Genomic DNA, 25,000 nt, shown 5'->3' on the forward strand with positions numbered 1-25,000 from the left:
TTGTACCGAAATTAATATTGTCTTTTACCTATTCTCGTTTTTTCTTGTGGTTGGCAATGTCTCCTACCTACATACATGGACACACAATCGTAATCTTTCCTACCTGCATACGAGAATGCTTATGTGTGTGTGTGTGTGTACGCGCGCGCGCACGAGTAGATATGCCTTACCGTTTCCGTGGGGCGACTCGAATGTCATAAAAAGGATATTATTCTAAGATGCCAACACGTATTACAGAGAGCGGTGGATAGGCAGAATTATTAGAGCGTCTGAACAAAATGTCTCGTGGTATTTTGTTACGGCCGTCCACATTCTGAGTTCAAATCCCGCCGAGGTCACCTTGTCCTTTCATCCTTCCAAAGTCAATAAAATAAAATACCAGTCAAGTATGGAGTTCGATGGTATCGACTAGCTCCCTCAAAATCACTAGTCTTGTGCCTGAATCGCAAACCATTAATATGATTTTCTTTTATTCTTTTATTTGTAAGTCATTTGACGGCGGCTATGCCGGAGCACTGCCTTTTAGTCAAAGAAATCGATCCCAAGACTTATACTTTGTAAGCCTAGTACTTATTCTATCGGGTTCTTTTGCCGAACCGCTAAGTTATGAGACGTAAGCACACCAACATCGGTTGTCAAGCGATGGTGGGGGACAAATACGGACACACAAATACATACACACACACACACACACATACATATATATATATATGACGGTCTTCTTTTAGTTTCCATCTACCAACTCCACTTACAAGGTTTTGTTCGACCTGAGGCTATAGTAGAAGACCATTGCCCAAGGTGTCACGCAGTGGGACTGAACAGAGAGTCATGTGGTTGGGAAGCAAGCTTTTTACCATACAGCCACTCTATGCGCCTATATTATTATTATTATTATTATTATTATTATTATTATTATTATTATTATTATTATTATTGTTATTATTATTATTATTATTAGGAATGAGCTGGCAGAAACGTTAGCACGCAGGGCGAAATTCGTAGCCGTATTTCCTCTGCCGTTACATTCTGAGTTCAAATTCCGCCGAGGTCGACTTTGCCTTTCATCCTTTCGGGGTTGATAAATTAAGTACCAGTTACGCACTGGAGTCGATATAATCGACTTAATCTGTTTGTCTGTCCTTGTTTGTCCTCTCTGTGTTTGGCTCCTTGTGGGTAGTAAAGAAATAGGTATTTCGTCTGCCGCTACGTCCTGAGTTCAAATTCCGCCGAGGTCAACTTTGCCTTTCATCCTTTCGGGGTCGATTAAATAAGTACCAGTTACGCACTGGGGTCGATCTAATCGACTTAATCCGTTTGTCTGTCCTTGTTTGTCCCTTCTGTGTTTAGCCCCTTATGGGTAGTAAAGAAATGGAAATAGGTATTTCGTCTGTCTTCACATACTGAGTTCAAATTCCGCCAAGGTCGACTTTACCTTTCATCCTTTCGGAGTCGATAAATTATGTACCAGTTACTTACTGGGGTCGATCTAATTGACTGTGCCCCCTCCTCCAAATTTCAGGCCTTGTACCTAGAGTAGAAAGCATTATTATTATTATTAATCGACTAGTCCCCTCACTACAAATTCCAGTCTTGTGCGTATAGTAGAAAGAATTATTGTTATTAACTGGCTCGTGAAATGACTGCCTATCAAGTTATGTAACCTCAAATAGACTGTACTTTCCACATGATATTTACTGTCCTTGCAATGTCATAAATCAACACAGATTCTAGTTGTGTCAAGGTGTTTCTGGAGGCTTTTCGTTACCGACCCAAGCGCTCCAATCACAATTGATACAGCTCTTGATTTGATATTTCACATTCTCTCGACATCTACTCTCAAATTTGCATATTTAACAATTTTTACGGGGGTGAGTTAGCTCACCCGCATAAGTTGTATTTTCCCCGTTTTGACGGGGATTTTTTGAATATTTTTTCGCTACGCATTTCAAAATGGTAGTATGAAAGAAATTTTGCAAATCTATGGTTTTCCAACCCCTTCCTTTTTCCAGGGCCCTCACGACAGATTTTGAAAAAATATAATTTGAAATCCATGAAGAATCCATGATTTTGGAACGTGCACCCCTCCATGTTCTCGCGATGACTAGGACCTTTACAATTCTTTTCCTTCTTTTTTATTCGACACAAAACCAAACGTAATATTTTTTCAAACTTTTTCCATTCGATGCTGGCAAAAAAATAAATGAATTTAAAAACAATAGTGGAACAATATTTGCCCCGTATATATTTGAGTTCTTTTTTTTCTTCTTTTCTTTTGGTAGGTGGTGGAGGTAAATATTTTTTCGGATCTAATTTCGAAATAAGTTTCACCATTAGAATTTCCATAAGTAAATTATTCTTCAGTTATTTGAATAAAGAAGTAGGTACTATATCCAAAATTCACTTTTTTCTGGTAATGAAATACGTATTCTCTCACTCGAGTACTGCATATAAATGACAGGCAACAAATGTTGATATGAAATTAAAATAAGGCAACGAGCTGACAGATTCGTTAACACGCTGGGCAAAATGTTTAGCAGCATTTCATCCATCCTTACATTCTGAGTTCAAATTCCATCGAAGTCGACTTTACCTTTCATCCTTTTGGGGTTAATAAAAATAAGTTCATCACTAAGATCAATGTAATCAACTTATCCCCTCCCTCGAAATTGCTGACCTTGCTCCAAAATTTGAAATCGATATGAAATTAAAATTTTCCCGCCGCTGAGACACTCACTGATGTCATTAAAACATGATTAAAATGCATATTTGGCTCAATACGTGAAATGAAATGGTTCCACAATGACGAAAGTATCTACAAGTATCCGCAAAAATTAAATCCCACGCAGAGTCAAAAACTGTATGTAGATGTCTTGAAATGAAGAACAAAGTAATTTATACGCGGTACTCGAGTCGTGCGTGTATTTCATTATCACGAAAAGTGAATTTTGGAATCAGTGCCCACTTCTATATTTAAATAATTGAAGAATAATTTACATATGGGAATTCCAGTCGTTAAAGTTGTTTTGAAATTAGACCCAGAAAATATTCACACTCCAGACCTAAAAAAAACTCACATGTGTATAGGGTAGGTATGGTTTTACTAGTGTTTATAAATTCATTTATTTATTTTTGCGTCAAATGGATCAATTTTTGGAGTGAATGAATCTATTTTGGGGTCGAATGGAAGAGGTTTAAAAAAAATCACGTTTCATTTTGTGTTGAAAAAAATGTTGGGGATAAAAGTGTAATGGAGAGCAGGAGGGAGAAACATTCCAAAATCATGGATTTTCCTGGATTTTAAAACTTTTTTAAAAGGCTCCCCCTGTTGTTTTTAAATACGTAATGCAAAAAAAAAAGATGAAAAATCTGTCTTGAGGCCTAAGGGAGGTGGGAAAATCATAGAATTTCAAAACTTTTTTTTTTTCATAAAAAGTATTCTCACCACCAGCACCCCCGCCCAACGTTTTCAAGCTCTTGGTACAAATTCGAAAAATTCCCGTCAAAACAGAAAAAATCCAACTTATGTGGGTGAGCTATTCTGAAATTTCGCTTTCTCATTTTCTTTACCATTGACATAAGCTACATCGATCAACAAACACTTCCTTACAGTACCTTTTTTCCACCAAACACCTCCTTACAGTACCTTTTTTCACCTAGTTTGCCCAAGAACTCTAGATTGTTAAGTCCCACGGGCGTATCACAGACTGATTTTCTAGAGCCTTCTCTAGTGTGTGTTGATACCATTTCTCAGCGGTTGAAAACGCATATTTCTTGCATAAAGACCAGTGGAGGTATATGCACACTTTATCATGACACCTTTTATATACTCTCTGTGCAAGCATGTCCCAGGCACTCACGATGTACGTCACACTTTCCAACTTCTTTTCATATAACCTACACTTATCTGTTTCATCTGGGTAATACATACTCCTTATCGAGTTTGTGTTTAGTGTTTGATCCTGAACAACTACCAACAAACTTTTGTCTCTGTCTTAAGATCACTTTTTGTCGAACAATTCCTAGAAAATTTTCTTTTTATTTCCTTCATTTGTCTTTCAAATTGACCGTGTAATTCCATACTTTCCCATGTGCCCAGTTTCTCAGCTAGCAGCCTCTGTTTAAAATTTTCTTTACTTTCAATAGCTTCAATGCATAAGCCTCTGCGTTTGGCAGCATACCTCAAAAGTTCTCTGCTACCGGCCAAATATAAATCTAAAGCCACATAATCTTTCACACTTTCTAGCCCTCATCTTCCTACGTTCCGCAGTGTATATAGCCTTATAACATTTGCCTTTGGGTGCAATACACCACTGTCAACCATTTTTTTTTTTTTCGCGTTAACCAATACCATTTCTTTATCTTTTCTTTGGTCCAGAATGGCTGCACTATATCTAATAACTGACATAGCACAGACTTTGATAACACTAATCATGTTCTTCCCGTAGTGATTAGAGTGTTGAACTCAGGATCGCGAGATCGTGGTTTCAATTCCTAGACCGGGTGATGCGTTGTGTTCTTGAGCAAAACACTTCACCTCACGTTGCTCTGCGATCACAACGACACCTAACGTGGGATATACTGTGCACCTGTTTAGTCAACGTCCATTCGATGGAGGGAGTGAGCTAATGTAGGGCGCATACATTTGATCACTATAGATAATTCATCTGTGCAGGTCGTTCGAGCTGAACTTTCGTACATTACCTTCGATAGGAGAGTCCACAATCATCATTGCGCAGCTGCTGGCAGAATCATTAGCACACCGGGAAAATCGTTTAGTGGCATTTCGTCCGAATTTAAGTTCTGAATTCAAATACTGCCGAGATTGACTCTGCCTTTCATCCTTTCGGGGTCGATAATGTAAACACCAGTTGATCACTGGGGTTAATTTAATTGACTTAGCTCCTCTCCTAAATTTTAGGCCTTGTGCCTATAGTAGAAAGCATTATTATTATTATTATTATTATTATTATTATTATTATTATTATTATTATTATTATTATTATTGAGTGAGAGAGCAGTGCATTCCATCAAAGTGATACTGGGGTAAAATATATGAAGCCCAACAAACCCATCGTGACTACCCGTCTGATAAGGGTACACCAGGCACATATATCACAACCATCTGTGCGGCGCGACATAGTGATCTCATATCAAGATAAACAATGCATGACATTGCAGGTAGGGCCCAGTCAGAATTTTCTTCAGGTCGAGTAGCCCATCCCACTCAAAAGATCCCTGAATAAGGGTTGTTTAAGGATGTTGAACGAAGCATGTTTCCAAAGGTGAAGTATCCAAACCCCAAAGAATTCCTTTCAACACATAGCTATGATGCTCTCTCCCTACTTCTACTCATGATCAGAGATGCTCTTATCGTCAGCCACTAAGGGACATGCTCAACTGGTTACGGTCAAACAACTGACAAGCAAATCTGTGATATTGAGCAGAATATTTGCTGTAGCCCATCTTTTATACCAAGACAAAACAATATACATAATACTTTCTGTCAGTTAAGATCAGAAGCCATGAGAGCTACTGCCTGATACGGCTTTCCGCAGCTCGTCTCTTTGACAGTGTTGCAGTCTTGGATCAAACGCAGACCGGGAAAGGGCGCTTGGCACCTCGACTGCCGTCAAGCTCTCTCCGCCCTCCACCAAGCGGGCAATGCGATCGGTAGTGGTTCCACTCTAGCGTTCTATAGAGGGTTGTGGAAGAAAAGTGTGACGACGTTCTCGGGGAAACTCTAGGCGTTGACGATAACTAGCTAAACAGTCTGTTCGGGAGAACTTTCGGGCTGAGGCCAATGGATAATTTCCAAAGGTCCTTCGCCTGGCAGTGCTACCGAGGGGCTCTGCCTGTTCGGGATAAACTCTACCAGCACGGAAGTGCCGTCAGACGAGCCTGCCCGAGGTGCGCCCAGGACGACGAAACCGTTCTGCACGCGCTCATCCAGTGCTCGAGTATTGCTGAACTATGGGTTTATGTCGAACAGCTACTGTCGCGTATAGGACGGATCCGGCTATCAGCTGAATCCATAGTGAGGATTGCCCCGCCGACCTCCTTTAACCGGGAGGGCAAAGCAGTTTTACTTTGCCTAGTGGCTGTAGCGAAAGAGGTGATATGGTGGACCCGTTTGAAAGGGTCAGACACTTTCCTCTTTGGCCAAGGAAGATGAGAGTAGAGAGAGAAGTGCAGTCTGGTAGCAAGTTTATTGAAAGGTGGGTGAATGTCGCAAGAATGGCTTGTATGAACGGACCAATTCTGAGGATACACCTGTGAAAAATTAAAAGGAATTATAAAAGGAGAAAGGGACTCTCTACCCCCCTTTTCACCAGGCTCCCGTGGCTTTTATGGGTTTTTCCACGAGTAACCTTTCGAAGCGCCTCCCTCTATTGGGTGTTTTAATTGTTACTTATATTTCGTTGTTATCCTGCTTTTGTACACGGATTTTTTTCAAACGGACAAAACCCTTTGTAACTTTCGTCCTGTGTTTTGTCCCTTTATGTTTTAATTGATTTTTGTTAACCCTTGTGGCCAATAAACGAACGAATTATTATTATTATCATTATTATTATTATTATTAGTAGTAGTAGTAGTAGTAGTAGTAGTAGTAGTAGTAGTAGTAATAGTAGTAGTAGTAGCAGCAGCAGTAGTAGTAGTAGTAGTAGTAATAGTAGTAGTAGCTGTTTACATCAGTTTTTGTTGGAACTCCTGGAGTCTTTGCATGCATGGCGGGCTTGCTACATACAGCCTACGTTACCTTCATCGTCTTCATTTTCTGTAGTCGGGCAATCTCGTATTTAAGAGGGTTATATACATATCTTCCTTCTTGACTATTCGTAGGTCAAATAGGCACACAACATCTATCATGGAACACATATGGTTCACCTTGTCCACCACCACTAGGTCTGGCTTGTTGTGCTCAAACACCTAGTCTGTTTGCATTGGGAAATCTCACTGGATTTTGCATGTCTCCGACTCTGCCACCCTCTGTGATTTGTGCTCATAACACGTCTTGCCTGTCTCTAGCTCCCACTCTTTAAGATGTTTCCAATGTAGCACTTTCGCTACCTCATCGTGTCGCCACAACTTATATTAGTTTTGAGCAAGTCAAAGGCATTCGTACACGATATGGGTTATGGTTTTGTCAACTCTATTACAGACTCGGCACAGTGGAGACACTTGCTCATTCCTATGTTTGACCCTCCAATTTGTGATCAAAGCTTGGTCTTGCGCTGCCAGAATTGTGCTCCCGGTCGCCTTTTTCAGTGTTCCCTTCTTCAACCAGACCCACCTATGTTTCCCGGCAACTTCAGTTTTGGTTACATGCAACTGACTGTGTAGTCCGTTGTCACATAGTGCTTCTTCATGTCCTTGTTTTGTTCTTTTCTTTTTCCATGATTTCCATCTGCCCTCATCTCCACTGCCCCTTGCAAGGTTTCCTCACCTTATTATTATTATTATTATTATTCAGTAGTTTTATTTTTATAGCGTGCTTTCACTTCACTACCGAGCGCAGCTCTGTGTGCCTTGGATATGTGCTGTGATTTGTTTATTATTATTATTATTATTATATTATTATTATTATTGCATCAGTAATTCCATTTCAGCATCTTTGAATTTGGATTAAATATTTAACTTCCACACCTAATGAACTAAGCAGGACAAATTCATCACAGTTTCTATTATGTATTTGCAATTTGTGTAAACTACTATGAATAGGCACTTATCAATTTCTCTATTTTTCTAATTCCAGTAAAATACCGGCGAAATTGTATTTACAGAAAAAAGACAAAGTTAGATAATGGTGAGTATATTCTGATATTGTTTATCATGACAAATATAAAAGTAAGAAAAGTTTAAACTACTTGAGCATATAATATGACATGGGGTAAGAGAGGAAATGTGCGGAGGAACAATAGTTAAAGATGAACTAATATAAAAATGGACTCAGACAACTGTGCATGGTCCAGGGTTTGAAATTCTGGCAACTAGATATAAGGCTGCAATTAAGATCTTGTTATTGCTGTTGTATTGCCTTATGCCTTTAGTAGAAATTATTGTTGTTGTTGTTTTACATCTCAGAGAGCTCGGCCTTGATTGCCCTGGTAGATTCTGTGAGAGCGGACAACAGCCTACTGTCAGAGGCCTCACAGGGTCTCTTTCTGCACATTACTGGCTTTGATACTTGGTTGTTAATTATCGTAGTAGACATTAAACATCCAACCACCAATCTCAAAATCCTAGCAATTCCCAGCAGAACCGTTTTAAGGTGTTGCTCTGCTCTCATATCAATTCCGATTTCTCTGGCATATTTCTCGAACTTGAAGGTTAGTGCTCCGAGTGCCCCTACAACTACTGGAATGACAGACACACTCCTCATAGCCCACATTCTTGCAATTTCGTCTTTTAGTAGTCTGTACTTTTCAATCTTTTCAATTTCTTTGTTACTTATGCGTGCATCCTCAGGTATTGCAATATTTATAATCTTGGTTTCTCTCTTTCTTTATCTGCTACAACAATAGCTGGTCTCCGAACATCGATGAGGGAGTCACACTGGATTGTAATATCCCACAGTATCTTATATTCCTTGTTTTCGGTGACTCCTTCTGGTTCATGTTCGTACCATCTCCGTGCTCTGTTCAGGCTATTCTTTTCGCATAGCCTCCAGTGGACGAACTTAACCTCGTTATCGTGTCTCCTTTGGTAGTGTTTTTAGGCCAGCTTGCTCCACTCACTCACAGTATGTGAGATTGTTTCATATCTGCTTCCACACATCCTACAAAGGGGCGCTACTCTTATTTATTTAGAACTTGGTGTAATTAATTCTCAGAGCTTTTTCTTGGGCGCTGCATATCAATGTCTCAGTGCATCCTTCAGATCACTTTTTCTTAGCCATCGCCTACTGTTGAACTTGTCTTTCCTTCGATTTCTGAGGTATTGCCCATGCAGTGATTTCATTTTCAAATTGTTTACTCTTTCTTCTTCATCTTGTTTCTTAAATGTTTGTGGGAGCATCACATTTTCGGTGGGCATTGTATTGTTAATTCTAACAGCGGCAAACAAAGATTCATTCTGCTGTTTGATGTACATTCCCAGATTGTTTTTCTCGCTGACAACACAGATCTTGCATCCTATGAGGCTTTATCATCATCATCATCATCATCATCATCATCATCATCATCATCATCATCATCATCATCATCATCATCATCATCATTAATGGCTTCCAATTGTGGCACAAGACCAGTAATTTTAGGGATGGGGCTAAGTCGATCACACCCTGTACTTGATTGACATTATATTTTAACGACCTTGAAAGTATTGAAGGCAAAGTTGACGTCAGCGGTGTTTCAACTCAGTACGTAAATAGCCTGAATAATAATAATAATGATGATAATGATAATGATGATGATGATGACGATGACGATGATGATGATGATGATGATGAAGAAGAAGAAGAAGAAGAAGACGAAAAAAAAAAGAAAAAAAAAACAAGCAAAGGAATATCGAAGTGAATTCCAAATACAACAAATTCTAGATTTAGACGTACTAGAAACAATTACAGAAAAAGTTAAGAGTATGAAAACCCGTGCTAAAATTGCTGCCTTAGATATTCTGACTGATAAATGGCAAGACAACCCTCTCAATGGCAAATACCCAAAGAGAGCTAATAGTACCAATATTGACAAAGCCCTTACCCATTAATCGTTAGTGCCTTCTGGATTAAAATCTTAGCAGCTCAAGATCAATGCCTACCTACAAGAAACTACCGTGCCAACATATTAAAGAACAGCAGTAGCCCAACATGTCATGTATGTCAACAACAAAATGAAACCATTGATCATGTTGTCTCCATGTGCAGTCTTCTTGCGCCTACAGAGTATCTAAACAGGCATGATAGAGCTGCACAATACATTCACTGGGTAATTTGCAAAAAAACTGGACCTGCTCCATAATAAAAACTGGTGGGAACACAAACCACCTCCAGTGCTTGAAAATGATCACATCTCACTCCTCTGGAACTTCACCATTCAAACTGACAGAAAGATAGATGCGAATAGGCCAGGCATTATATTGAAACTCTTCAGACAAAGATTATGCCTCCTCATTGATATGACTGTCCTAGTCGACATAAATGTATCTGTCGAGACCTACCAAAAACTGATCAAGTATAAAGATCTTGATATAGAAATTGGTAAAATGTCGAATCCCAAGACTAAAATAATGCGTTATCATAGGTGCCCTAGGAATGATAGCAAAAGGGGCTGATTCCTACCTAGCTCAGATACCAGGAAACCCCAAAATGGTACAAATTCAAAAGATAGTGCTCATGGAATTCCCCATATTCTATATAAAATACTATCTATGTAATCTCAAATTTTAAAACAAACACATAATTTACTTATGATTTCTTAAACATTCTCTTGAACAATACTATGTGCAAAACCAAGTATATGACACCCTAGGCATAACACCACCATGAACTTCTAACTTGTTGTCTCTGGGTGATACATGGAGCCAACTTGTACAAATAAAAAGCAAAATTCAATAATAATAATAATAATAATAATAATAATTATAGTAATAATAGTAATAATTATAGTAATAATAGTAATAATAGTAATAATAATAATAATAGTAATAATAATAATAATAATAATAATAATAATAATAATAATAATAATAATTATAATATATACCAAATGATATAATATGCCAAGTCATTAGAGGCCTGAAAGTGTCACATTCGATTTGTGGGTCATATGGCCGTTGTACAAACCCGGAAAAAAATTTATGCAAGCAGAGAAAATATTTAGTTCACGGGAGGTATATCTCTTGGACCAGAACCGTAAAACTCCACCATGGTATACTAGATATTTACTTGCATGGTGGGGTTGAGAGTGGGATGAGGGCGAAGGATAGAGGTATAGAGGTTGTGTACATGCACGTATATGTATGGGCTTGTATATGGCAAAATCGATCGTGATAAATCTTATGATTTTTCATACTGCAGTGAAGAGAAGTAGAGAGAGAGAGAGAGCCAACGTTTATATTTAAGATTCAATCGGCCAGTTTGCAAAGATATATCTGCGGTCATGAAGACAAGAGCAAAAAAATAAACCCACTTTTAAAGTTCAAGATGGCGTCTAGATTAAAGGGAGCCTTCAGTACCATTCTTTTCTCAACTAAACAGAACCTCTAACTCCTACAGCTGTAAATAAAAAGTTTGTACTTTTCTAGTATCATCCACTTGATGTTGTGATATGCATCACATTCTTTCAGTGTCCATATACACCTACCTAAAGTTAGTTCACTTTTTTTGGATATATGCGCTTGTGTGTGTAATGAATGTAAACTATAATATACAGTGATAAACAAATATACTGATTAAAATAGATATTAGTTAGCTCCTTTTGTGCCATGAGGCACATAAGGCTGCAACACGATCTCTCCAACCAGCTCTGTTTTCTGCCACTGTCTGATCTCATGCCAGCTTCTCCCTCTTTCTCGTCTCCTTTCCTTGTCAACGGTTTTTTGCCATATGGTTTTAAGATGCTCTGCTGCTTTTTTTCCTCCTCAGACAGTCGCTTTAGTCACATTTATTCATCTGATGATGGTTTGGCAATGACAAATGCTATCTACAGAGCCACAGAGTTACGAGCTTGTTCATGATAACTGGATTCTCAGACAACATCCTCATTCAGTCACCATATAAAACTTACAATTTACTTTAGACAATTTCCGTTACTCAAACACTTTTGTAATTTTCCAGTTTTCACATCCGTAGAGTAATACTGGTCGGGCCAATGTCTTGAACAGCATCGGCTTCATTTTACGGCCTATACCATTGCTTTCCTTATATTTTTGCTAGATTATAGAATGCTCTTCAGGCTTTGAATATTCTGTTCTTTATATCCTTCATTCCCCATTCTGTCTTTCATAATTGTCACTCCGAAGTAAACAAATTCTTTCACCTCGTTGTCGCCGATTCTTCCACGAGCTTGTTGTCTGGCATTATTCCTTAATGCTTCACATTTTTCTGGATTGAGTTTAAGGCCAATTCTGTCAGCGTTCTGTGCCAGTCTGTATGTCTTGCTCTGGATGTGTTCATATGTGGATGATAGCAATGCTAAGTTGTCAGCAAAGTCGAAATCTTCAAGTGTACTCTTGAGGCTCCACTTAATGTCATTCCTATGCCTTTCTGTTGTTCTTTGCATGACCCAGCCTATTGCCAAGAAAAACAGAAAACCTGGCATAACACATCCTTGCTTGACTCCAGTTGTAACCATAAACCACCCTGTCCTGTCTCTGTCGTCCACTACCATGCACCCGAAGGCATTGTACAAGGCCTGCACCATCCTAATCAGCTTGTCAGAAATGCCATATGATCTCTTTATTTTCGTGTCCTTTGTGGTTGACTGAGTCAATGACTTTTTCAAAGCCAGCAAAGTGAACATATAATGTTGCTTTCCACTATTGGACTTGCTCTAAAATGTTTCTGAGGATAAATATTTGCTCGGTTGTCCTTCTTTTCTTGTGGAATCCCAGCCTGCTCTTTCCCGAGAGCCTGATCTACTCCTCTCAGTATTCTCTCAATATACAATGACAAAATTAACTGTAACTAAACGGTGACTTTGATATAAATATTCAGTAAACTAATTTATTCCTTCATTTTTCAGGTTCCCAACCAGAACTAAAAGAAAAGGACAAAATAAAAGTATATGTCATCAACACTTTTGACCACGAGCAGCACCAAAGGGCATGTGATTCTTTCATGGTGTACCTACATGAACACTGCTTCTGCGAAGTCTTAAACCTAAATGAGAATAAAAAAATAACGACTGATTTTGCAGATATCTTCAAATCAGTTAATTTTATCATTTTGATCCATTCTGAAGGTTATTCTAAACAAGCAACTGCTTGGAAAGAGAAAATATTATATCCAGAACTATGTAAATCTAACCCATCTATTTTACTTCAGATTATGAACGACACAGTAACGAACTGTATTGATTGTGCCATGAACTACACGAATCCTAACTATTTGGCACCAAAGAACAAGAGCAAACAGTTCTTCATCATTCCTGACAACATGACAGAATTGGTCTGTTATATTCACAATATTAAGCTGGACTCCACAGATGAAGAAAACATTCCTTTGATTGAAGAGCACATTTATTCATCTGATGACGGTTTGGCAATGACAAATGCTATCGACAGAGCCACAGAGTACGAGCTTCTTCATGATGACTGGTTTCTCAAACTACATCCTCATCCATTCACCATATCAAATTCACTATTTTCCTCAGACAATTTCCGTTACTCAGACACTTCACAATATTTCTAAAATATTGTTTTTGTCTTTTTTTTTCTGCTTGGCATCAGTTCTTCTGTGCTGGCATGGAAGGATGGGATAATGCAAGAATGGTGTATGCATTTCATTTGTTTTAGATTTTTTTATAAGATGACAAGATGAGGCAGCACTCATAACCATTGGCGGTTACTATATTCGATGCCCTACCTGATCATCTGTAGGTTATTTCTGAAGGGAAAAATGTTGTTGAGGAGGAGAGCAGGGTTTGGTCTGATTTGGTCTGATCTGTGTGATTGTCATAGGCATCCAAGGAAGCAGCGTTAGTCCATAAAAAATCATTTATCAATGACTACCAGAGTTTAGTTTCACACCGAAACTAGAGAAGTTGTTATTCTGAAAGCAGAAGAACTTGAATGGAGATACGTATGCTGGAACAACAGGGATACATGTATTTTGGAACAATGGAGACACACGTGTGTCAGAATAATACAGATAAACAATAGAGTAAGAAATTTCAGAAACGACTCCTCAGCATGTAGAAACAATTGATTGGCTAAGAGATCAAAACTTTGATCTTATCTTTACATCATGTTATTTTTAGAGAAGTAATTTTTACTGCTATCTCAGACCACTCAGCTGTAATATCTGAGTGAGTCCTTTGTGCCAGTCAAACACACTGAGATGCGAACCGTTATGCACCAAACACAAAGTAACAACGTGATTGTTGTGATGGTTCGAATTCAATAGTCCAAGAATTTTGCTCTTTACAATTGATTATCGATAAATCAAGATTTACAATAAGTGATACAGCTGTGGTGTTCTGTTTATTCTATACACATAGGGACCAGATGTCTAAATGGACGACATATTAGGTCAGTGGGCATAAAAGTAATAAGTTTAATTCCAACTGTAGGAAAGAACAAGTAACAAACAGCCTTAGAATGTTTCTTTGGATCAACTGGTGCCTTATCTTGGTAAAGCTTGTCTTTCAACTACTTCCTACCATGAAAGCAAGCAGAAAGAAGCAGCAACATTTCGATCGTTAGACAATACTATTTTCTCACATCACAAATCTCTCTCTCTCTCTCTCTCTCTCTCTCTCTCTCTCTCTCTCTCTCTCTCTCTCTCTCTCTCTCTCTCTCTCTCTCTCTCTCTCTCTCTCTCTCTCTCTCTCTCTCTCTCTTTCTTCCTCTTCTCCACCTCTCTCACACACACACATATACGCACACCCAGTGCTAAACAGACTTAATTACTTTCAACGTTATATAGTTACTTGAAATATCTATGTGATCAGTTCGCCAGGCATTATCCCAGCTGGGTGAACTGTGGTCATTGCAGAAATGCAATGAAATTCCAACACATCACTTGAAACCACAGCCTATGTCTTTCAACTAATACATCCAAAACTTTATTTCTCCATTGTTATTTCACATTAACAAATGTAAAACTGTTGTGCAATATTGTTGTAATATTTTGTTCTTTCTTGTAACGTCTTCATCATCATTATCATCATCATCGTCGTTATCACCATCATCATCATCATCATCATCTCATAATGACCATCATCATTATCAACAACATCAAAATCCTCATCGGGATTCCGACGCTGTAGAGATTCTGCTAAATTAATAATAATAATAATAATAATAATAATAATAATAATAATAATAATAATAATAATAATAATAATAATAATAATAATAATAATAATAACAACAATAACAACAACAACATAATAATAATAATATTATTATTATTATTATTATTATTATTATTATTATTATTATTATTATTATTGTTATTATTATTATAATAAGTTATTCAGAGTAGATCAGAAGAGATTCTATAAAGAAATAAATGGAGAGTGTACAGATGAAAAGTTGATAGCAAATAACAATGACAGTCAAAGTGAAAACAATGAAAGTTTGGAGTGACATCTGGAGCAAATACAAGGAGCACAAGAAGGATGCTGAATGGTTGCAAGAACTGAAACAAAACAGTAGTCTGTCCAAAACAGGCAGAACTAGTCATTTCAGTTTGGGACGTGAAGGAAATCATTAAAAAAATGGACAACTGAAGGCCCCGGTACCAGATGGAGTTCAAGGCTTCTGGATCAAAAGATTTGGTGAATATCATGCACAAATAGCTGCGCAACTCAACACCTTGTTAAATGCCGACCAAGTAACACCAGAGTGGTTCACATTGGGTAGGACAGTGCTGTGCTTGAAAAACATCGATAAAGGCAATACAATAGACAATTACAGGCCGATATCCTGTTTGCCACTTATGTGGAAGTTATTGATTGGAATACTCGCAGAGTCAATGTACAAGCATCTGGAAGAAAATGGAGTCCTGCCACATGAGCAGAAGGGTTGCAAGCGCAAGTGCAGAGGTACCAAGGATCAGCTCCTGATACACAAAACTGTACTTAAATATTGCAAGATGAGGAAAAGTAACTTAGCTATGTCATGGATCCAATATCGTAAGGCGTACGATATGATTCCACATTCTCGGAATATGGAATGTATGAACCTATTTGGTATTGCATCGAATGTTGAGTGATTGCTAGGAAAAAGTATAGTGAAGTGCAGGATGGACCTGACAGCATACGGAAGAAGTTTAGGGACAGTAGAAATTAGGCGGGGGGGGCATCTTCCAAGGGGACTGCCTGTTTCCACTGATCTTTGTACTGTGCTTGATGCCACTAATACTAATTCTGAGGAAACCAAAAGCTGGGTATGTATTCAAAAGCCGCCAACGAAAAGTCAACTATTTGTTATTCATAAATGACCTCAAACTTTATGTTGATACGGTGTATACCTTCAGTGCTGATATCAAAATGGAGTTCGGACTGAGAAAGTGTGGTGTTTTAGTCTTGAAGAGAGGCAAAATCAAATGCATGGACGGGCTAATGATACCGTCGGGGGAGGTTATGAAGCAGATAGAAGAGACGGGCAATAAGTACTTTGGGATATTGGAAATGGATAAATTCATGGAGAAAGAAATAACAGAAAAATTTAAGGTGGAGTACTTACGCAGACTGAGACTGATCCAGAAGTCGAAATTAAACGGACGGAATAAGATCAAATCTATCAACACCTGGGCGGTTTCACTCCTTAGATATGGAGCAGGGGTAATCGCATGGACAGTAGACGAACTAAACAGCTTAGACAGAAAGACGAGGAAGTTGCTAACTAGATATGGGACACCCCATCCAAAAAGTGACACAGACAGACTGTATGTACCAAGAAAAAGAGGGGGAAGAGGACTGATTGGATGCAAACACAGCATTAGAGCAGAAGAAAACAACACAGCATGGTATGTAAAAAATGCCACAGAACTGCTGCTGTTAGAAGTAAGAAGGTCAGGCTTGTGTAGGATGAAAGATTGCAAAGATTAAGCACTATACAAGAAATTGAAAACGAATGAAACTTAAAATAGGTGGGTAAAGAAAAGAATGCATGGTCAATTTCATAGGGATATTGAAGATAAGACAGACAGAGAAAAAAGATGGTTGTGGATGACTAAAAGTGATTTAAAACCAGAAACAGAAGTTCTAATCTGTGCTGCCCAAGAGCAAGCACCAAGAACGAACTACATAAAATTCAGAATAGACAACTCATCAGAAACTGATAAGTGCAGAATCTGTGAACAAAACGGTGAAACCGTATAGCATATCACCAGCCAATGTACGCCACTAGCCCAGAAGGAATATAAGAGATGCCATGACAATATAGCCAGGCTTGTTCATTGGACACTTTGCAACAAGTATGGATTAGACAGAGCAAAAAATTGGTACAATCACAACCCGAAGGCATCATCAAAAGTAAAAATGCAAAGATCCTATGGGATTTTGAGATTCAGTGTGACCATGAGATAGAGAATAGGAAGCCAAACATAGTGTTAATTGAAAAAGAAAACAAACTATGCTGGATCATAGATATAGTATGCCCAGCTGACAACAAGGTATGCGATAAGGAAGAAAGAAATGTTGAGAGATGTGACAGGTTAGCTTGGGAAGTTAAGCAGCTTTGGTCGATGAAAAAGATAGTAGTACCAATAATTATCGGAGCCCTAGGAACAGTGAGCAAAACTCTCGAGAAGTACGTGGAACAAATAGGGACTGCAATAAGGGTGGAGCACTTGCAGAAAACAACACTGCTTGGAACCCTGAATACTCCGGAAGGTGCTCGAAAAATAAGAGGTGTTACTTTTAGTTCACTGGTAGTGAACAGCTGACACCGCAGTACATCTCCAGCGTTAGAGGCTGTGCAAAGGCAATAATAATAGTAATAACAATAATAATAATTTCCAGTGAATATTTAAAATTTCCCTCAAAATAAGTTAAGAAACTTACATATCTAAAGTTTTCGAACATACTAACGATCAGCTTTAAAAACTTTAATATCTATAAAAAGAGGTTCTCACATTTCCAGGACAGCACTCTTCACCCTATGAGATAACATCTTGTGTACCACAGGGATCTGTTCTTTTATTTGTTTCATATATTAATGTCATAGATGCCAACTTAAATAATACCACAGTTCTGAAATATGCTGATGACATCAAGCTGTACCTCAAAATAAAGAGGACAGATCCTGTACACTGTAAATCTTTATTGCAATCAGACCTGGACACAATGCAGCAATGGATCATGGACTGGCAACTCAAGCTGACTGTGGACAAATGTACCACCGTGCATTTTGGGAGGAAAATCCCAGCGTCTACTTACTCCTTCCACAACACTTCTTGTGAGCGTGACCTGGGCATTATTGTTGACAGCGATTTGCGTTGGACAAAACACATTGCTAAAATTGCCAAGAAAGCTGAGTATGTTTTGGCATCACTTACCAAATCCTTTGTGAGCCGCTCTCTGACTATCTACCTGGGGCTTTATATAGCTATGGTGCAGCCTCACTTGGAATTTGCATCATTGGTCTGGAACCCCTATCTTGCCCAGGATATTAATCGTCCGGAAACTGTTCAGCGACGTGCAACCAAGAGAATACCCTCCATCAGGCATTTGCCATATTCTGAATGCCTTACTTCCCTGTGCATGGATACATTGAAACTCCGACGTCTGGCAACTGACTTGGCAGACACCCATAAAATTATTAACCATCTTATTAACAATAACTCTGAGAACCTTTTCAAACTCCACCTGTCTAACACCCATGGACATGATAACAAAGCACAGCTCCCATGACTTTCGGAAACATTTTTTCACGCTAAGAGTTGCTGAAGTATGGAACAAACTGCCAGCATCAGTTGTTAGTTGTCAGAGCACTGCATCCTTCAAAACTTCCATGCTTCCTGAGATTTGCCAACACTACACCTGATTTTCTTCCCTCCATACACACGCAAGCATGTATCTGACTCATACACTGTTCACTTTCCAGACATTTGTACATTACTGCATATGCTTTATACGCACTTTTGACAAGTTGTAGTGCACCTGAGCACTGTATACAATAATTTCATTATTATTATTATAATTATTATTATTATTATTATTATTATTATATTATTATTATTACTATTATTATTATTATTATTATTATTATAACTTTCCCATCTCTCTCTCTCTCTATTCTGTTTGGTGGTCAACTCGATTAATTAATTTTCTTTAACTAAACACTTTGAAACTTCGGATACTGGTAGAATGTATCATATAGAACAGTTTTTACTCTTAGCGTTGTTGACAAAAGAAGTCATTTCATGTTAAAGTTGTCGTATTTCAGCAATTTTCAACCAATCAATGACGTGTATTCAGCTGAAGAAAATTACTGCTGTTGTTTGTCAACAACAACTTCCATCAGTGTATATTTCGTTTGTCACTGTTATTTATGACATATTTAATCTCAGTTACGTTCGTATGAATAAATGAGTGTATCTGAAACACGTTTATTTCATGACCGCTCAGACATACACCAACATCCCACCACCACCACCATAATCTTTCATGCATTTTTCTTTTTTTTTTTAAGCTTTTTTCCCTGTTTTTCAGTTACTATTTTCAGTCTTGGCAAGTCTTTACTCTATAGTTTGTTTGTTTTCTTTCTAACCTGTTAAATAATAAACAAAATGAAGCACACACTTAAGAGAAAGCTTTATACATGAAATGCAAATGTTTAGATAATAAATTACGCTGAAAAAGCACTAGTTGTAAAATGCAGGAAGTAGGTAGAAATCATTATTTATATGATTTTTATTTTTACAACCCCTGGTTATCTTAAATTTTGGAATTGGAAATGTATCTTCTTAAAACAAAATGAGATCAATAGATTTGTTGTATCTTCTCCTTGGAAACATTGCTGTACCACTCAAAACAATCAAATCGCCAAAATTTCACTTGGTTAGTAAAGTAGGCTAACATATTTGATGTAGTTTACCAAGAAATTTTGATTGAAAGTACAGAAGAATAGTAATTTATATGGCTAGCTACCATCACAAATAGTAATGACAGTGAGTGAGTTTGTTCTTCAATAGTCGGGTTATAACTTTGGGAAAGCTCTAGAATTATTAGACTTCATCAGTAAATCATAGCATTAACTTGTTTCCTATATCTTACCAACTTGGTTTTTTTGTACTCTTCACATGCTTCCATAGATGTAAATACTACAAAGCCAAAAATATAAACATTTGAAAATAATGTCTTTACATTTTCAAAGTATTAAGTATAAAATATAATAGTTGTAAAAGTAACTCACATAGCTTATCTCTGATATTTTGAAGTGAAATGAGTAATAAGCAAATATTCTTCTCGGCTCTTTGATAGAATGCTAACAAGTAGTAACTTTACTTAGAATTGAAAGACCTTGAAAATTGTGCTGTTGTTGAACAAGGTATGGCTGGATTGAAAGGAAGTATGATTAAAAGCTTTCCACCCACAATCATCTTATTTTCTTTTCTAGGTACTGTGTACTCAGTAGCACATTTTCTAAATGATGGTAGAGTTTGATTTAAGGAAGATTTGGCTGCTATTTCTAAGAAGTGAAGCAACTGTTTGGAAGTCCTTTGTTTCAACTATTTTGTTGGCTTGATTCTCTTATTAGCTATTATCCAATCAAGTCAACTGAAACAAGTAGAATAGTGTACCTTATCCCCAAACAATAGAGTATCAACCATTTATTATGGAATATTGGCAATGAGTATACTAAAGATTAAAAAAACAACAACAACAAAACACATCACTTATTTGTCAAATGGTGCATAGTTTCAGTTTTAGGCTATAAAATGGATGGAGCACAGAGCTTCTTCAAAGTAAGACACCAGTAATTTTACAAGTACGTTCCTAAATGATTTGAAAGGCCAATATAGAATAAATGTTCTCTGTTGAAATGCAACAGCATATTTAAATACAAACCACAATATCTTATAATTTTCTCAGATTGACGGGGCAAATTTTTTTACTAGAATAAGAATAAAGCAAAAACATACAGTGAAAATCTGAATTAAAGTAATGCTGCACTGACTATGTTAGCTGTGTAATTTTCTGTGTTGTGTAACCATGTTGAGTATATACTAGTTGTCACTACACTTAGTCTGGTGACGATGAGTAGATAATCCACACCTTTTGTTATCAAGAAGTATTAGCAAAACAGGTAATTGCATTGTTTGTATAAATTCAAGCATATTGGCAGTAGCTAATAAACCTTTCTATTACAGGCACTAGGCCTCGTTTTTGCAGAAAGGTCATATTAAGTCATATTAACCCCAGTGCATAACTTGTACTTAATTCATCAACCCCAAAAGGATGAAAAGCACTTGGTGGAATTTGAACTCAGAATATAGCAACGGATGAAATGCCACTAAGCATTTTGCCTGATGCAGTAACAATTCTGCCATCTCTAATAACAAGTGCAGACAATATTCATAAGAGTATTAGAATTTGGATTTATGCATTTGCTTCCTAAGACAATAATGCCCATATACCTTCTATGTGAGAAAACTTACATTAGTGAGGCCATGAAGCCTGGCAAAAAGAAAAGACAAACTAAAAAGAGTTCTCGTCAGAAAAATAATGATCTTCATTCTCTTTAGACACTGAAAGAAAAAAATGAAAAAAAATGGCATTGAAGGAGGCAATACGTTCCCTGTGTGCAGATAAATCTTTTTCACAAATTATAGTGTGGCTTACAATGCATTGCATACCCATGCTTTTTAATTGAACTGAATTTTTTTTTTTTTTTTTTTTTTTTTGTTAAAATATAACCATCATAGTATTTGTATACCGGTGAAATTAAGAAATCAACTCCTAAATAAACGAAACCCTCAACTTCATCTATGTTTGTATTTATGTATGTTTGAAGATAAACCAAATTTTCATCATTTCAAGCTACTCACCCAAGGAGTATTTTGCCAAATTTGGTGAAAATCTGTTCAGCTATTTTCTAGTAATTTTCTAGGTACTGTGTACTCAGTAGCACAGTGTTTTTCAAAGTGTAATATCCTGCATTACAATTGATTTAATCCCTACTTGTATCTTTCAATGTGTCCTCCTTTAAAATTTGTTGCACACCTACACAATTGCTATATAATTTCTACCTCTGCCTGAACTCTATGTGTACTTCCATGGAAAGAATGTTACTGTGCTTTTCAAAGTGTAATATCCTACATTAAAATTGATTTAATCTTTATCCGTTCATTTTGTTTTTCCTTTTGTTTACGAGCATGCCTCGTTATGGGTTAAGTTAGGGTTAGAGCTAAGGTTTAGAATTAGGGATAGATAGCATGCTAAAGTGTAAATGACCACGTATACTGTATGGTAAAGTGGCACTAAAGATTTATTGAAACAGTTTACCTATCAGAAATTAAGTCATGAAAGGGTTAGCAGTGTCAACACACTTCACTTCACATTTCTATGTTTCTGAGGGCAATGAAATAAAATACTAGATAAAAACTGTGTCAGTATAGTTGACTAATTGTGTCCTCCTATCAAATTTCTTGCTTTGTGCTTTTGTTAGAAATTCTTGTTAGTACTATTATATAGTGCAAGCAAGAGAAAAAATGGTGTTTAGAGAACATCTGCAGGCTTTCCAAAACTGTTAATGTGAATGTAGATGTCTTTTTTTCAACTTCTGTAAATTAATGATGGGGCGCTGATATATTCAGATCAATCGAAAACATTGAATAGGGTCGACCATCGGTATCTGGAAGCTGTCCTTAAAGTGGCTGGCTTCGGCCACGTCCTCAGAGGTTCGATCGCTGCAATGCATAGCGGTATCTGCTCGGTGGTCAAAGTTAATGGCTATCTCTCGGAACCGTTACAGATCTCCTGATCGGTCCGTCAAAGAGGCCCTCTCTCCTCTCTTCTGTACTTATTGACTCTTCAGTCTTTCCTGCCGATGCGGGAGCTGCTGCAGAGCATCCCACTCAAACTAGGACCCAGAAAGGCTGTGTAGGCGTATGCGAACAACATCACCGTGATGGTGTCGGACACCAGAGAAATCGAGGGCTTGGCACCTCTTTGGAGGAATATGAAAAGTTGACGGGAGCAAAACTTAACCCGAATTGTGGGTAGACTTGCAACTCGGTACCTGGAGAGGCAAGTCTATGCCGTCCAACAGCGTCATTGAGCGCTGGCTGGACGGACGGACCAGTAAAGTTGCTTGGGGTTGGTTTGGACCAGACCGCCAGGTGGATAAGAATTGGGACGAGGTGATGACTAGGGTAGCCAGTCTCACCCAGAGATGAGCTACGAGGAAGCTGTCACTGAAAGGTCGGGCAGAGGTGGCGAATGTGTACATCGCGTCCGTCATCTACTACCGCTTGACCGTCGTGCCTTGCTCCCGTTCGCGCCTCGCCAAGATGGAGCGCTTCTTCCTCAAATTTTTGTGGAGGGGACAGGTTTCATTGGCGAGGTGGTCCATCTGCTTACCACATCCTCTACGAGGAGGGCTAAGACTGCAGTGGCTAATGATGGGCAGTCATGCGCAGAGGCTGCGGCATCTCCAGATATTCTACCTAAATGGTGAACACATGTGGTCGTCGTTTGTCAAACAGGCCTTTTCCCAGCTTGTCTCCTTGACTGAGCTGCAGTCCTGGGTCAAGAAGAGACCGAGATAGGGTGACTGGCATCTGGAATATTGCCCTCTACCGGTCAGGCAATGCGACCAGTGGAACGTTCACTCTTGAATTCTGTAGAGAATTAGTGGAGGGAAAGAGCGATGACGCACTTGGAGAAACGCTAGGCGTCGACGAAGTAGAACAGACTAATCTGTTCAGGATGACTTTTGAGTGGGGGACGATGAATAACTTCCAGAATTTCCTAGCTTAGCAGTGCTACCGGGGAGAACTGTCGGTTCGAGATAAACTCTACAAGCACGGAAATGTTGTCAGACGGACCTAACCGAGATACGCGCAGAGCGACGAAACTGTTCTGCATGCACTCGTCCAGTGTCCATGAATTACTGACTTATGAAGTTACGTTGATCAGCTGTCATCACGTGTAGGACGGATCCGCCTATCGGTCGAGTCCATAGTGAAGATCGATCAACTGTCTTCCATTGGTCCGGAAGGGCAGGCAATTTTCCTCTGTCTGATAGCAGTAGTGAAAGAGGTTGTATGTTGGACCAGGTTGAAAGGACTGAAGACAGACAATTTTCTCTTCGGCCAATCCCTCATCAACTTTTTCAGATTTCACTTGGAAAGGCAGATGAAGGGGGAGAGAGAAGTGCTGCCCTCCAAGTACATTTCTTAAGAGGTGGATGAATGTAGCGAAAATGGCCCGTGTGAGTAGACTTACCCTAATAATGCGCATGTTGGCTAGTGAATTTGAGAGGGAGAAGGGTGAATTTCCCGGATGCCCTCGAAGCGTCGAGTGGTTCAGGATTGGTGGGGTACTTGAGCCAACTTCAGGTGGTTACCCCACTCCTGGGGAACTTTCATTGTTTTATTATTATCATTATTATTATTATTATTATTACTGAGTGAGAGAGCAGTGCATGCCATTCAAGTGACACTTGAGTAAAATATACGAAGCCCAGTATACCAATCATGACTACCCGTCTGATAAGGATACACTAGGCACATGCATCACAACCATGTGTGCGTGACATGGTGATCTCATATCAAGATAAACAGCACATGACCTTGCAGCTGGGACCCAGTTAGAATTTTCTTCTAGTCGAGTAACCCATCCTGCTCAAACGGTCCCTGAATAAGGGTTGTTTAAGGATGTTGAACGAAGCACCCATGTTTCCAAAGGTGAATTATTCAAACCCCAAAGAATCCCTCTCAACACATGGCTATGATGCTCCCCTACTACTTCTGCTCATGATCAGAGATGCATATATCGTCAGCCACTAAGAGACATGCTCAACTGGTTATGGCAAACAACTGACAAGCAAATCTGTGGTATTAAGCAGAATATTTGCTGTAGCCCATCTTTTATACCAAGACAAAACAATGTACATGATAACACTTCCAATCAGTTAAGATCAGAAGCCATGAGAGCCACTGTCTATTATTATTATATTATTATTATTATTATTATTATTATTATTATTATTATTATCATCATCATCATCATCATTTACATTAATTACATTATTTTTTAAATAATGTATTGTAATAATAATAATAATAATAATAATAATAATAATAATAACAACAACAAGTATGGACTTGACAGAGCAAAAAATTGGTACGACCACAAACCTGAAGGCATCGTCGATAATAGAA

General features: G+C 38.2%; 1 protein-coding gene across 1 annotated transcript in view; it reads left to right on the forward strand.

Annotated features, from left to right (window-relative positions):
* The window catches only part of LOC115217083, a 52,677-nt gene extending 37,900 nt beyond the window's left edge, over nt 1-14,777 (forward strand). Inside the window, exons 6-7 of the mRNA XM_029786675.2 lie at nt 7,754-7,804; nt 12,681-14,777. Coding sequence (XP_029642535.1) covers nt 7,754-7,804; nt 12,681-13,348 — 719 coding nt within the window. The 3' untranslated portion in view covers nt 13,349-14,777. The remainder of the gene's footprint in view (nt 1-7,753; nt 7,805-12,680) is intronic.
* The last annotated feature ends 10,223 nt before the right edge of the window (nt 14,778-25,000 follow it).

Source organism: Octopus sinensis, linkage group LG11 (genome assembly GCF_006345805.1).
Source record: "Octopus sinensis linkage group LG11, ASM634580v1, whole genome shotgun sequence".
Taxonomy (NCBI): Eukaryota; Metazoa; Mollusca; class Cephalopoda; order Octopoda; family Octopodidae; genus Octopus; species Octopus sinensis.